We start from the raw sequence: 14,726 nt of genomic DNA, 5'->3' as shown, positions 1-14,726 counted from the left end.
AGTTCCATATAATACATTAAACACGTCTTGGCCACATATACAATCTGGAAAAAAATGGCTGCAAATCACGGTGTGAGCATAAGATATTCTCCCCTGCTGCCGGTCAGATTCATCCCAGGCATTCCGCTCACGAATGAAAAAGCATTCCTAATATGGGCCGATAAGATTAATATTCACTCCTTTGGAGAGGTTTTCCCGGAGGGCACCTTCCTTACCCCACAAATGGCCAAAGACAGAGGTGGGAACACTTCCCTAGACACCTTCCTATACTTTAGACTACGCCATACCCTGCAAAAATTGTTCCCTTCGTTCCATCAACAACCACCTACTTGGGACCTACTGCACAACACCATTCGGGCGGAGGGAGAGGGGAGGTTGGTCTCAGTGCTTTATAAATCCCTGGTGACAGACACAATGTCACCTAACGCCAAAACACAGCAAAAATGGGAATCCGCCCTTCAAGAGTCTATAAGCATCGAGGACTGGTCGTACATATTACGGCAAACCCAAAAAGTTGCAGTGAACACACGATATAAACTAATACATTTCAACTTTATACATCAAACGTACTATACCCCCGTCAAGAATCACCGGCATCACCCAGAGGCGTTGGCTCGATGTGAACGCTGTACAGCGAGGCAGGCTGATTTTTTCCACCTAGCCTGGGCCTGCCCAGGTGTCCAACGATTCTGGGCTTCGGTGTTACGAATGATTGCTGACATAATAGGTGAACAGGTAGCCCCACTACCACTGGCACTGCTGCTGGGTCTCACCAAATACCTGCAACCTGCATCTCGTAAGCTGACAGGCCTCCTGCTGGTACTAGCGCGTAGAAGAATAGCCATGCTTGGAGCCGCGGATTCCTGCCCAGATTCGAAGATTGGAAAAGTGACATAACGTACTGTCAAGATGTGGAGAGCGAGTTTATAAAAACTCTTCCATTACATGCACGTCCTCCTGACATCTGGGGGCCATACATCACATATTTGTTAAATTGTACAGTTTCGTCTTACACTCAAGACACTTGAACTTGATGGAGGTAACTGAGGCAGAAAGTCACTAGATACTCAGAACGCGATGCTTTTGGGCATTGATCAAGGAACATTCTAATGTCTGGAGATGTGGACGATGGGGCGGGGATACGAGGCAATGTAGTTGAACCTGTAAACGGGAAATGTTAAACTATGTTCTGCTCTTTTCCCTCTTTTCCTCACCCCCTCTTCAACTGGTCTTATCCCTTTCCTACCTCTGACTGCTGTTTTGTCAGTGCACCACGAAGGTGCACCTGTTATTTGATGTTTTGAAAACTTCAAAAATAAAGTTTAAAAAAAAAAAAAAAATAGCGAGAAAAGAGAGGAATTTTAGTTAGAAAGTTGGAATACGAGATGTTTTCTGCATCTTAAATGGGCACTAAATGATCAGTTGAATTGTTTTAATATTGTGGCGTTGCAGGAGACCTGGATGCTACAAAACCCGGTTTGGGATGGTCATGATCTCATCTTGTTGCCAGCGGTTACATCAGGTAAAGGCAGATCCACTTCAGGCTTGTTGGTTGCAGTAAAATCGAGTAGGGGTTTTCAAATAACTGCTTGGTTGGCTCCGAACAATTTTATGCAACTAGTGAAGATCTCTCACACAACGCAAACTTATGCCTTAATTAATTTATATCGTAACCCAGTTGGGATCACTGATAATGCCTTCTACCGTGATCTATCAATCCTTTTTGAAGAAATTGCAAAGAACACTAACATTTCTGGTATCTTGGTGGTCGGTGATTTAAACCTTACGTGCATCCAGACAGAAAACAAGAAGGTTAGTAAAGAAGGACAGATATGGGTTAGGTTTGTGACTGAACTAAATCTGAGAACGGCCAATGGAGCCATCCAGGGGGATATCCCACCAAACCACACGTGGGAGAGAGGTGAATCTAGATCCACGATTGACTACATTTTTTTGAGCAGTAGCATTTTTTTGACTACTAACAAAATTAAAATCGTTAATCAAACTAAAAGCGATCACCATTTACTATCATTATATTGGACCATCTCAGCTCAGAGAATTGATAAATCGCAGAAGTGGCACAAACAAATGCTAATTGTCAATAATGCAAAAAATCGTTTCAGATGGTCGGAAGATAAGTTGACATCGTTGAATTATTCCATCATAAATAGTCAAAAGTTAAATGGGTTTGAATCATATGGAGACATATTTGACACATTTAGGAACATCCTTCCGAGCACAGGCAGACTAATACTCATATTCATGGATTTGATATAGTCCTTCAGCAGAGGAACACCGACCATTGAAGAAACTTGCAGAATTTACGTAAATTGCCGCTGGCAGAAAGAGAGAAGGCAATTAAAGCGGCTAAATGCTCATATTGTAATTGGGCTCGCTCCAGGAAAGCTCATCTCTTTCAGAGTGTTGGTGAACTTTTCTTGGCAGCCTGTCATAAGAAATCCTCAGCACAAGTTTGGAAACTACTAAATAAATGCAATTCCACTTTCCAAGTTGATCATCAAATTAATGGAGTTACAGAAGCACAATGGCTCACACATTTTACCGAACTTTATGCTGATGAGAACATGGATGATTATAAATATATAAACAGATCTTCCCTGTGCTGGTATCTATCTTGTTCTGAAGATATTATTAAAGAATTCATTAACAAATCTTCCTCTTCTAGAGCAGCCGGATGGGCTTTCGAATTACATATACAAACAAAATCCGCAACACTGGGCGACTATTCTTAACAACACTTTCCAATACATTTTGTCATCTAGAAAACTACCTAAGTCCTGGTGTTCTCTGCTGATTGTTCCTATATATAAAAAAGGAGATCGCAAGGACCCAAAATGTTACCGCCCAATTGCTTTGCTAGATGCGCCTGGAAAAATATTTTCACGCTTGGTTCTAAGGGATTTTAATACATGGACCGCCAGGATGCATCAGCGTGATCCAAAGCAAACAGGTTTTGTAGCTGGATTAGGGACCGCCGTTAATTTGATCACCCTAAATGCCATCAAAGTACAAGCCCAAACAACAAAGCAACCTATTTACTTTGCTTTCGTTGATCTGCATTCCGCTTTTGATTCAGTTTCCAGATCCAAACTAATGAACAAACTTATCAAAGCGGAATGTCCACCTACGTTAAGTGACATTATTTTTGCCCTCCATTCAGACACTGCTGTACATATAAGACTGAATTTTGAGGGATTGTTATCAGTGGCAGTAACAACTAAACGAGGGCTGAAGCAGGGATGTATTCTTGCTTCAGCTCTCTTTATTTTTTTCATCAATGATTTCAGATGGATTTTTGACAAAGTAATTGCAGATGCCCCAAAAATGAATGGTGTTGAAGTGAAGGCTTTGTGGTATGCTGACGACCTCGTATTAATTTCCAAAACAATTGTCGGGTTACAGAATTTTCTGACTGCCCTATGTAATTACTTCAGCATTAATGAACTGGTGGTCAACAGCAAAAAACAAAAAAAAATGTCATGTATGCACCCAGAGGTTCACAGAGAAATAAACTAGAGTGGAAAATTAAGAACACAACAATTGAGATTGTCCCAAATTATGTCTATCTGGGTCTTATCTTTGATGGCCTCCCTTCTGCTCATTCTCAAATGTCTAAAATTGAACAAAAACTAACATCTGCAATTTGCCAGACAAGATTAATTTTGTATAATTACGGTAAATTCTCTATCAAGTCAGCCATTGTGTTTTGGACTCAAAATGTAGTAGCTACTGTATGGTTTGGAAATCCAAAAAGTCATTCAACCAGCGTTTCTGATTCAAATGGAGGAAAAATTCTGGCGGGCAACTCTTTATTTGCCTCAGTGCATTCCAGGTCCCTGGATGCGCTATGAGCTAGAGTTATCTTCTTTAATGACCATGTATAACTGGCAAATGTGTAGGCTTTTCTGGAAATGTTTGCTTTCTGCTCTGAATGAATCTACGTTGGCAATTGTATCAAGTTATTTGTTGTCTTCTTCTCATGAATTTCCGAAACAGTGGTCCAAGAGGATCATGATGGTAATGGACAATGCTGACATCACTATTGACACTCTGGTGTTCAATCCAGACCGAGCTAAGAAAAAATTGTATATGACGGACTGGATTGACACAAGAGCTGCTTGTTTGAAATATAAAGATTTTGACACTCACCTGTTTGGCCCAAAGAAATATAGAGAGATTGAACATTATCTTTGTAAAGCACCTTCCCCTTTAATAAGAAACGCAATATTGCGTTATCAGTTCATCTATGGCCGACTCGTGATGTGCAAGCTCATAGAAAGATAATCAGTAACGAAAATAATTGGTGTTGTTTCTGTAATAATCATACCATCAAGGAAACGCTGGAACATACGATTGTGGATTGTCCTGAACTCATGTACATGAGACAAATACATTTCATCAAGCACATGGCATATTTTGCATAAATGAAGCCAGAAAATAGATGTGTTGCAATAATAGCCACTAACATCATGAGCATTAGAACAGCTACAGTCAACTTTCTGAATGCTCTATCCCGTTTTGGATAAGTACGCTACTGGGCGTTCATGATCTGAGTTGTCTATTTGTAGCAGGACAGCCCCTAGGGCATACTGTGAGGCGTCGGTTTCCACAATAAACCAACGGTTTTTATCCGGGGTTAACAACACTGGAGCTGAGGTAAAGAGCTCCTTAAGCCTTTTAAACGCTTGATCTGTGGTTTCTGTCCAAGAAAAGGGAACTCCTTTCTTAAGGAGATTCATCAAAGGCTGTGTTAGTCTGGAGAATTCAGGTATAAATCATCGGTAGAAGTTAGAAAACCCCACAAAACGTTGAATGTCTTTGCAAGAGACAGGCGTTGGCCAGTCCTGAACAGCGGACACCTTGTCCGGGTCCATAGCTATCCCCTTTGCGGATAGAAATTACCCCAAATAAGTAACCTGGGGCTGATGAAAAGAGCACTTTTCCAGCTTGCAGTATAAATGATTCTGCTGGAGTCGCCGTATAACCTCTTCCACATATTTCTCATGTTCCTGGGCCATGTTGGAATAGACTAAAATGTCATCCAAATAGACGACGTTATGGAGGAGTAGGTCGGCGAATAGATGATCCATAAATCGTTGGAAGATAGCGGGAGCGTTTGAGAGGCCAAAAGGCATTACCCTATATTGGAAGTGGCCAAAAGGTGTTTGAAATGCCGTTTTCCACTCGTCCCCTGATTTTATTCGGATTAGATGATAAGCTCCTTTCAAGTCCAATTTTGAATAGATGGTGGCCCCTTTGACGGCCTCTAAGATGTCAGGGATTAAGGGCATCGGATACTTGTCGGGAACTGTGATCTTATTCAGTCCCCGAAAGTCTATGCAAGGACGGAGCTCAGCAGTGTTCTTTTTTGATACAAAGAAGAGGGAAGCAGCTGCTGGTGAGGTTGACTCAGTGATCAATCCATTCATTAAATTGACTCGAAGGTAGTCTCGTAAAACCTCCTTTTCGTTGTTTGACAGAATGTACATCCGACCAAAAGGTAAAGGTTGATTTGGAATCAACTCAATTGTACAATCATCTCTTCTGTGAGGAGGTAATTGATTGTATTCAGTGGCGGCAAATACCTCTCGGTATTGTTGGTAGGCTTCTGGGAGACCTGCAATCTGATTTAGGATTGTAACCCCTGGTGACCCCTGAAGAGTGGACATCGAGTATACCAATACTTTCTGTTGGTCCCCTATGCAATGTGTCAGACAGTACTCTGACCCTAAGAAAAAAGATCCAGTGGTCCAGTTTATGAATGGATTGTGCTTTTTGAGCCAAGGTAGACCTAGGATGATAGGATGATGAGCCGCTCAGATGATATCCAGAGTGAGACTCTCCCGATGAGATGCAATGGACATCAACAGAGGGTCTGTCTGATCTTTGATGGGTCCTGAAACCAATGGACTCCCATCCAAGCTTTCCACTGGTATGGATTCTGCTTTGGAGGAACGTGGGATACCATGCGAAGCGGCCCAGTGATCGTCTATGAAGTTCCCTGCAGCTCCGCAGTTGATAAGTGCTGGAATATCCTGTAATAATCTATCGCCAATGGAGAAGGATACCCTCAACACTACCATGTTGGTATCAGTATGACTGGTACACATTGAAGAATGAAAGGACTGTGAGGAACCCGGTTGAAGAGTGGGACCCCGGACCGTGGTTCCTCTTACGACCGGGCGCTGGCGTTTCCCGAGCGCATAGGCGGTGTGATTGGGCACTCTTGTACGGTATGTGTATTGGCACCACAGTACATACACAAGCCTAAGGTCTTTCTGCGGTTCCGTTCTGGTGTTAAAGGACCTCTTGAAGTTGACCCCAACTGCATCAGTTCGTCTGGAGCCTGAATCCTGGACGAGGGAGGAAAGGTGGAGGAGAATCGAGGAGCCTGGCCTCTTCTCCTTTCAGACAGTCTCTCCTTCATACGGTAACCTAACTGCAGAACTAGAGCAATGAATTTGGTTAGGTTGGTGGGACGTGGTACTCTGGACACTTCGTCCTTAAGTTCTTCTGAAAGCCTTCTCCTAAAGATTGTAACCTGTGCATCATCGGACCAGATGGTCTCACTCGCCATCTGCTTAAATTTAGAAATATAGGACAGTATATCTAGATTTCCCTGTTTGAAATCAAGGAGATGTTCTTGGGAAGCTACCCGGATCTCTTGTCGGCCGAACATGGTACGAATGCTGTTACAAAAGGCTGTATGCGAGTCCAGAATGGGATTATAGCTAGTAATCAAAGCAGTTGCCCAGGCTAAGGCTGGCCCTGTCATTTGTGAAACCATGTAACCCGCGCGGTCTCAATCGGTATGGAAAAATGCCCCTTTGAACGTGAACTGCACGGCACAAGAATCAAGGAATTCTTTGACCTTATGTGGGTTACCATCAAACTGATCGCCTGGTAAAGGACCAGGAGGGACCTCTGAACAATGGGGTACGCGAGAGGCTGCAGCCTGCTGGGCTGCCTGTTGTTGGTGCTGTCGCAGGGTGTTATTCTCCTGCTTAAGTTGTTGAACCTCACTTGTTAATGATTGTACTGCAGCTATTAGCTGCTGAATCTGCAGTTGCTGTGGATCCATCTTCGGGGGTTCTCTGGAACGACTCTAATCACCTGGAGCTAGTCAGCGACTGCTGACTACTTTTTTGGGTGTTGCTAACTGTCAGCGATTATACTTTGTTGGACATAAATGAGATTTGCTCAAGGTGAACAGAGAAGGAAAACAGAAAATCACCTACCTGAACTGAGTTAACGGAGAGCAATGTCCCGTGGACTGGTGATATCCAGTAATTAATCTCTCTGTGACCTTCCCTGCAGTAATTAGGAATTCCCCTGAAAACCGCTCCGGAGTCCGGCACAAAGGCTTGATCCTCGGGAGGTCCCCAGGGAAACCCTCACTGGGAATAAAACCCTGCAGAGAGCTGCTAGGGAGCGTCGGCTCCCCGAGATGTTCTTGCGCGGGATGTGATTCCACCTTCTGGTGTTAGAGGCTTCTTAGCGAACGTAACTAAGGACTGGATATGAAGGTAAAGATTAGAATAGGTTAGAGTAGGATAAGATTCCTTTCAAGCTGTCAGACCTCCAGTAATATTCTATTCTATATCTTACCCCTGGTTTGTGGAAAGAAGGGCATCTTGGGTAATAGATATGAAGGAAGGGGGAGGCCGCCTGGCGTTCCCAAGAATACTGGATAGATGAGCTAAGGAGAACATTATAAATATAAACAGGGTAGATGAGGAAAAGATGATAAAACAATAGCAACAATCCAAAGGAGCAACAAAGAACGAAATACAAACGCCTACTGGTTTGTGAACAAGGGAAGCCACCCGGAGACTGCTCACGGGGGAGTGGCTGTAAGCCTGGAGTGTCATGGTAGAAAGACTGCGCTAGAAGGAAAGCATAAAAAAGAGAACAACAGATTACGGAGTACCCTAGAATGCAAATGGAAGGAGGATCAAGACAGGGCATAATGTAATACCTCGTGAAGAGCAAGGGTCCGAATACCGAACCAAAGTGAGACTGGGCTGACACTGCACTCCTAAAGGGCGTGGTTTTAATCGTCCGAGATCAGGTAACGATTTCTCTCGAACTGCCGTAGCGGTCTGCGGATCAAGAATAGAAGGAAGGGTTAGCGAGGTTATGAAGAGCGTCAGAAAGGGAGTCAAGAGTAAGGAAGTAAGGATAGGTAAATCACAAACAAACAAACTCACGTAGCGCTTGTATACTCCTATGAGAGTAGCAACGCACTGGGCTCTTGGAGGATTCTGTTGATAAGCTGTTTGGGAGGATGTGACATAAGTGAGTTGCAGTGTGTTCTGGGATAGAACATCTAGACTGTTGCGTTTGCAATGATCGCCAGATAGGGCGGACATGTTGGAATACTTCCCGGAATAAGAATCTGCCATACAGAACATGACAGTCTTGCTTCGTGATGCCTTCACAGTAGGCACTCTTATAACATGCAATAAAGTCACCATGAAGAGGCATCAAAGTGCTCTGGTGACAGTCAAAAAGTCTGTATACCAGGAATTATACAGTGCTCACGAGCTAAAAAGTGACAGAGCACTACATAATAAAGGGGCAAGAGAGAGTACGCATAGGAGAACCAGGGAAAGGGAAATCAATTGAGAGTTCAACCCATTGAGTCAGGTTCCCATATCCATAGATCCCCCGAGATCTGTGTGGCACATGCATGTTCAGAGGTGACCTGAGAACCAAAACCAGGGGCCGTGGAAAGATTTTTGAAAGTGGCCTCATTGTACACTGTGCAAGCAAGCCCAAACCCTCAAAGTAGGGTTTGGGAGCAAAGTGCAGCAGGGGGGATATTTTTCTCCAGAAAAGAATGCTTAAGCAAATGGTCCAAATAGTAATTCTTAAAGCACATTTGTCACTGGAAAAGGAATTGAAAAGTGCATAAACGCAACAAACTGACGTAATATTTTCTAAGTGCCAGAAATAACATATTGGAAGTTTTATAACAAGTTCTTTACTTGAAATTGATGAGGGGAGATGGACAGGAGAGGTGTGGGGCATGGGAGAGATTAACAGGCACAGAAAACCAGGGTTCCCACACAAAAGAGGCCAACCGGGAAAGCTCTTTAGTTCCCTAAAGGACAGTCCACTACTGTGTATGGGTGTGTTCAAATTCTGACAGGGCCTATTCTGCCTTTCATTCTTACAGTTGTAGAGGCCCCTCTTCACAACCCTACCATTTCTCAATCATACATTTACAGGCAGGTTCAAGGAAATACAGCCACACAGCTTACCATTCCTAACTTCAAATCTGTTCCTAAAAAGTCCAACGGGCCTCTTACAATGTTTCTGTTGAAAAACATCCTCATCATCTTGTGAGGTTCTGGCGTAATGACCTGTGGCTACTGCATCTGCACCTATTCAATTAAAAATAAGCCATGTTTTATATGCATGTCCATTCACAGTAGAGTACAATAGTATACACGTATAGATAGATGCGTACATTAAATAGCCTTTGTCAAATTTGCAAGACCATAAAAAAAGCAATTTCAAGGCAGAATAAAAACATCATTAACCCATCACAGAGTGCAGCAATAGGACGAATGACATTAAAACAATCCTTAAATGTAGACCATAAAATGCACAAGGGAAGAATAGAATCATGAAAAGAAGGCAAGCATGCTATGTTAAAACGCTGCCAAATAAGCGATTTGCTCTGCAGCGGATCAAAGAACCTGCTCTATGGGAATGGCAGGATTATTTACGAAATTAATGTTCACTTTTCACCAGTATCCTGGCTATTGCAGGTCTAACAAGGCCATTAGAATAGTCGGTGCACTTAGAATAGAAAACACAACATTTTAAAGAACAAAATATATATTTTGACATCACAAAGATACCGTCACAGAATGATTTCTGCTCTGCAGGAGTGGAAGGATGAGCAGTGGCAAAAACCTCTTCTTTACTCAGCAACCACACTTTTACAAACCAACAGTGATCCCAATAGTAATACAGGCAATACTAATAAAGCTACCTCCTTGGACGTTTGTGGTAAAGTGAGCCAAGGGAAGGCTAAACTCTCAAAAGGGTGTGAATGTGCTGCAGTAGCAACTCAAACAGCAAAGTAAAATAAAAGTTAAGTCCAATCAAGGTTATATAAAAATGTATGTGTACTTTAATTAAATATACCAATATACAAATAAATACTAATAACACTATAAAACCCCACCTCTGCAAAGGAAAGACAGAGAGATGCCAAATGTATTGGGTGCAGCACTATGGGTTTTCAGCAGCGAGGAAATAACTGGCAAGAAACGTAACTAGGAATTCAAAAAGGACATTCTTAGTGGAAAAAGGGTGCAAAAGGGGCTTATCCAGTCTCTAGGGTCCCAGAAAGGTGGATCAGGAGGACAGGGTCAGTATGAAGTGCCTTAATCCAATGGTTGACGGTTTAAAGCAGACTTCGAGCTGTACTGTGGTTTGGGTCGAACCATGTTTGGATTCGGCAAGTCATGCTGGTCCAAGGCAGTGAGCTGGTGTCTAGTCGGTTTGAAGCAGGAGCTTGGTGCTGGTCGAGTGAGAAGATTGGGTCATGCAGTTCTGATGGCTCACCATGGTCAGTTCGAGCGTCGAGTCGAAACGTTGGTTAGCAGTGGTTCAGGTCAAAAAGCAACACCATGTTCCACCGGTTACAGCTGAGGTCTGTTGGTTTGATGCGTCGATGTGATAGAGGGTTCGAAGAGGCAGTAATTTGAGTTTATCCACAGCGCGAGCAGGATGTTCAAGGTGAACAGGTAATGTGCTCCGTCTGACACGATGCAGCAGTGAGCCAGTTGAACGGATACAAAGCAGCAGTGGTAAGTTCAGTAGAGTGCCAAAAGCCATACCAGAGGTTACCTCTGGTTTTAGCGTGGTAAAAATGATTCAGATGCAATTCGACCAGTTTGATGCAGTAGAACAAGGCTCCCGGCTGATCTGTCCTTCCAGATGCTATGAGGGCCAATGCAGGGACTCTAGGACATGGTGTGTACCTTGAGGTTCGGCTCTGCCAGCTTAGGGAGGTTTTGTGCAGTGTGGCAGGTCCTGGTGTTCTGCAAGAGTCACCCCCAATGTGCCCCGGGAGTGCGTGGGAACGGAACAGGGCTTGCCTCTGCCTTGGAGCAGTCCTTCATCTCGGTGGCTGAGGGCTTTGAAAATATCAAACTCTTCCAAAAGAGGACCAATTTAATCTCTTATGCACTGGCTGGTCCAAATGTAAATCGAAGGAGGAGAGGGAGACCCCATGTTTCATAGGCAAAAGGACACACAGGATTGGACAAAAGCAAGTCTGCATTAAGGGGCCAAATCCCTAGCCTTGAGACAAGTGGTATTTTGCCTTCTAGCATTATACCCAAAGTTCTTTGTGCTAATGGAAGTAATTGAGACAGTCAGGAGGGAGAAGAAGAGAGAGAAACAAGATGGTGGAACCCTTCCCCAACCATGCTGAACTCTCTCTGTCTATACTAACCCATCCCCCTTCTCAGATCCATAGCATCAAAGATCCCTTTAGCATGCAAAACTCTGGTGTGAGTTTAGTCCTTTTGTGTAGAGTGTGTGCTTTGATTCCTTTTCCTACTGGAGAGGGATGCTACCCGACCTCACAAAGGATCGAAAGCAAGGCAGCAGCCCCCAATTGATATGATCCTCTTGGCTGGAGCAAAGACAACCTAGGGAGAATACACACAGCCTATCCATGGCTGGCCTGGCTCAGAGTGTTGACATTTATGATACCGATCCGATGTGGTATTATTACATGAAATACCAGCTACAATACCTAAATTCGGGCATGGCTTATGGTTAAACTCCTATCAGGATGGTAATTCATTATGATCATGTAGTTTTGAAACAGAGGTGCAAGTTTTAAATGCAGCCTCTATGCTGAAGTGACTTTGCTCTCACCACAACTGTCAAGCGCGCACGTGTGACCTCTGAAGCTGCTCTGTGCTTTTGTAGGGCAGGCACTGCAGATCAAGATACGTACGGTGCACGGCACAGGTGTACACTATGCTTTTGGCACGGAATTTGATGAACGGGATTCTGGTTAGCAGACTCCCCTTTCTGTGATAGAATTGCCCGCATTATTTCATTATTAATTTAAAAAAGAAAATAAAAAAGCCAGGGTTTCTACACCCTTGTCAGATGGCAATCCTTTACAAATCCACTTCGCCATAAGTTACAAAAACTGTTGGCAAAAAAAAATAATTTGCTTTGGCAAAGCAATTCATTCTGTTGCTCAGGCACAAGTTGCCTCTCAAGTTCCAAGAACACTGAAAAGGCAGCCTGTGTCTTTGAAGAAGCATGGATGGAAAAGGTTGAGAAAATTGACAGGTTTTGGTTTCTGGTCAAAGCAAGTTTCAGTCCCAAGTTCCTAGCATGCAGTGGCTAAGACGATGAGGTCAGTGTCAGAAAGTGTCCTGATGCACGGGTCGCTGTCACTGCCCGGTCCTGGTCTCAAGTTAGTAGCTGGCACAGGAATCCGACCACAGCCCACAGTTTGTAGTCAAACATTTTTCTTTATGATGGTGGTACAGTGTGATCAAGGAGATCAACCCTTGGGGATTGCTGCTGGGGCATATTACTGCCTGAATTGATCTTCCTAGTGCATATCTCTGACCTGCCTACATTTCTCGTACTAACCTAGAGCAACATGGTTTATTGGGAGACGCAGCGGAGCGTCTGTAAATCCTGGAGAGGGACGGCAGTGGAGGCCCAGCTGCTGGGCCAGAGAGACTGCGGACGACTGCGGATGAGTCCTGTATCTGGGGGAAGGTTACTCCTCACAGGATCTCTTTGTGGGTGGGAGGACCCATCTCTGAGTTGCGGATGCTGGGATACTGGGTCACATAATAGAGCCCCTGCAGAATACAGGAGAGCGCAGAAGGCTTACCTCTGCGCTTCACTTCGCAAGCAGCATTATAAATTGTTAACTGAATAAACACTAACAAACTACAAAATCTGAAAAAAATGAACAATTTTGTAGTTTACAACACAAATGCTCTGAAGACCGTCCCACGTGCTCCTCTCCACCAATCCTGGCTGTGGACGCTGCATAACTGGTCTTCCGTGTATTGTTTCCTCCTCTTTTTTTCGCCGTCCACCAAAAACTTGCTTTTGAACATCTCCAAGGTCAGTCACCTTGATCTGCTCCCTTGTTAACCGGATGACCTGACGTCCGTACCTGCTGTGGAAAGACAGCACACAAAAAGTGTCTGTGTATTTGTTTATTTATAACATGCAGCCGGGCAGAGTAAACTGCATTTGTGCGCAGGACTTGATGATGCAGTTAGGCCTCTTTACCAGAAATCGGAGAGTGAAAAATCATTGAAACAGGTGAGTTTTGAGAGCTTTACGAAATAACACTATGGAAGCTGTATTTCTCCAATTAAGGGGTAAAGAGTTCCAAAGGGGAGGGCCTGAAATGGAAAGTCTATCTCCCCTTTGTGCACAGCGGGAAGGAAGAACCCCAAGTAATTGTGTATCCTCTGATCCAATTAATCTGGTTGGATTGTAGCAAGAAATCTTGTTTACGAACTAAATATACTGGTGCAAGTCAGTTTATACATTTATAAACCAGAGATTAGTGGTTTGATCCGCCGCAAACCAGGGTAGAAACCGAAGGGCAGACACTGATGTGCGCTTGGATACTCCAAAGACCAAACTAACACCTCTGTTTTGGGATTCTTGTAATCGTTGCAGCTGATATTTAGGGATGCCAGCGAGGATAGCATTAGCGCAATCCAGTTTTTAATTAACTAGTGAGCCGACTACTACTGGAACATCTGACGGAGATAGGATAGGGCTGATCGTAATAATCGGAGAGTGTAGTATACGGATTGAGCTATAGCTCCCACTTGGTAGTCACAGCCTAAATTGGACTGCCAATAACACCGTAGATTCTTTACTTTAGAGGCAATGATGGAGGGTACGCCAAACAGAGATGGTGAGGGAGTACCAACAGTAAAAACTTTAGACAGTCGTTTTGACCCAAACAATATATTTTCGGTTTTCATGGGGTTGAGTTGTAGTTTTGGTGTGTTCCATCATGCAACCTCTTCCATGCATTGTGTAATGTGTGCAAAGGCTACAGAGGGATCTTCAACCCGCAGGTATTACTGTGTGTCATCTGCATAAGAGTGGTATGACAGATTGAATTTAGACAGAATATTCGTTAGAGGTTGTATGTACATATTGAATAAAATAGGGCACAATGAGGACCCTTGTGGGACACCAAATTGTACTGGGGCATCTTTTGAAAAGAAAATGCCAGTTTAACACATTTGCTCTGTTCTGTCAAGAAGGAGAAGAACCAGGACAGTGCTTGGTCAAACACTCCCACCACTGTAGTAAGTATGGTCCACATGATGTCAAAGTCCACAGTATCAAAGGCTGCAGAGGTCCAACATGATGAACAACGTCACTGCCCCCTCATCAGAATTTCTTAGTACATTGTCCCATACCGTAAACAGCGCTGTCTCGGTCCTGTGTAAAGGAGGGAAACCAGATTGATGGGTGTGCAAGATGGAACATTTTCAATATGAGATTGTAGCTGGGAGGTTACAACCTTTTCCAGAATCTTAGCTGGCCAGGGCAAACCTGCCACTGGTCGATAGTTCTAAAGGATTGTTTTATTTATTTTGTTTGTATTTTGTTTGACATTTATATGGCGCACAAAGCCCAGAGGCAGCTCGGCGCTG

The 14,726-nt window shown here is 43.7% G+C and overlaps 1 protein-coding gene across 3 annotated transcripts in view; it reads right to left on the bottom strand.

Moving 5' to 3' along the window:
* The window catches only part of TRMU (tRNA mitochondrial 2-thiouridylase), an 852,019-nt gene that overhangs the window by 475,864 nt on the left and 361,429 nt on the right, over positions 1-14,726 (bottom strand). For all 3 annotated transcript variants that reach the window (XM_069629233.1, XM_069629231.1, XM_069629232.1), the window contains exon 4: positions 9,288-9,410. In XM_069629233.1, the coding sequence (XP_069485334.1) occupies positions 9,288-9,410 (123 nt within the window). The remainder of the gene's footprint in view (positions 1-9,287; positions 9,411-14,726) is intronic.

Source organism: Ambystoma mexicanum, chromosome 12 (assembly GCF_040938575.1).
Source record: "Ambystoma mexicanum isolate Mex_15411 chromosome 12, UKY_AmexF1_1, whole genome shotgun sequence".
NCBI classification, from domain to species: Eukaryota; Metazoa; Chordata; class Amphibia; order Caudata; family Ambystomatidae; genus Ambystoma; species Ambystoma mexicanum.
Note: the sequence above shows the minus strand (reverse complement) of the source record. Positions and strands in the feature narration are given on the sequence as shown.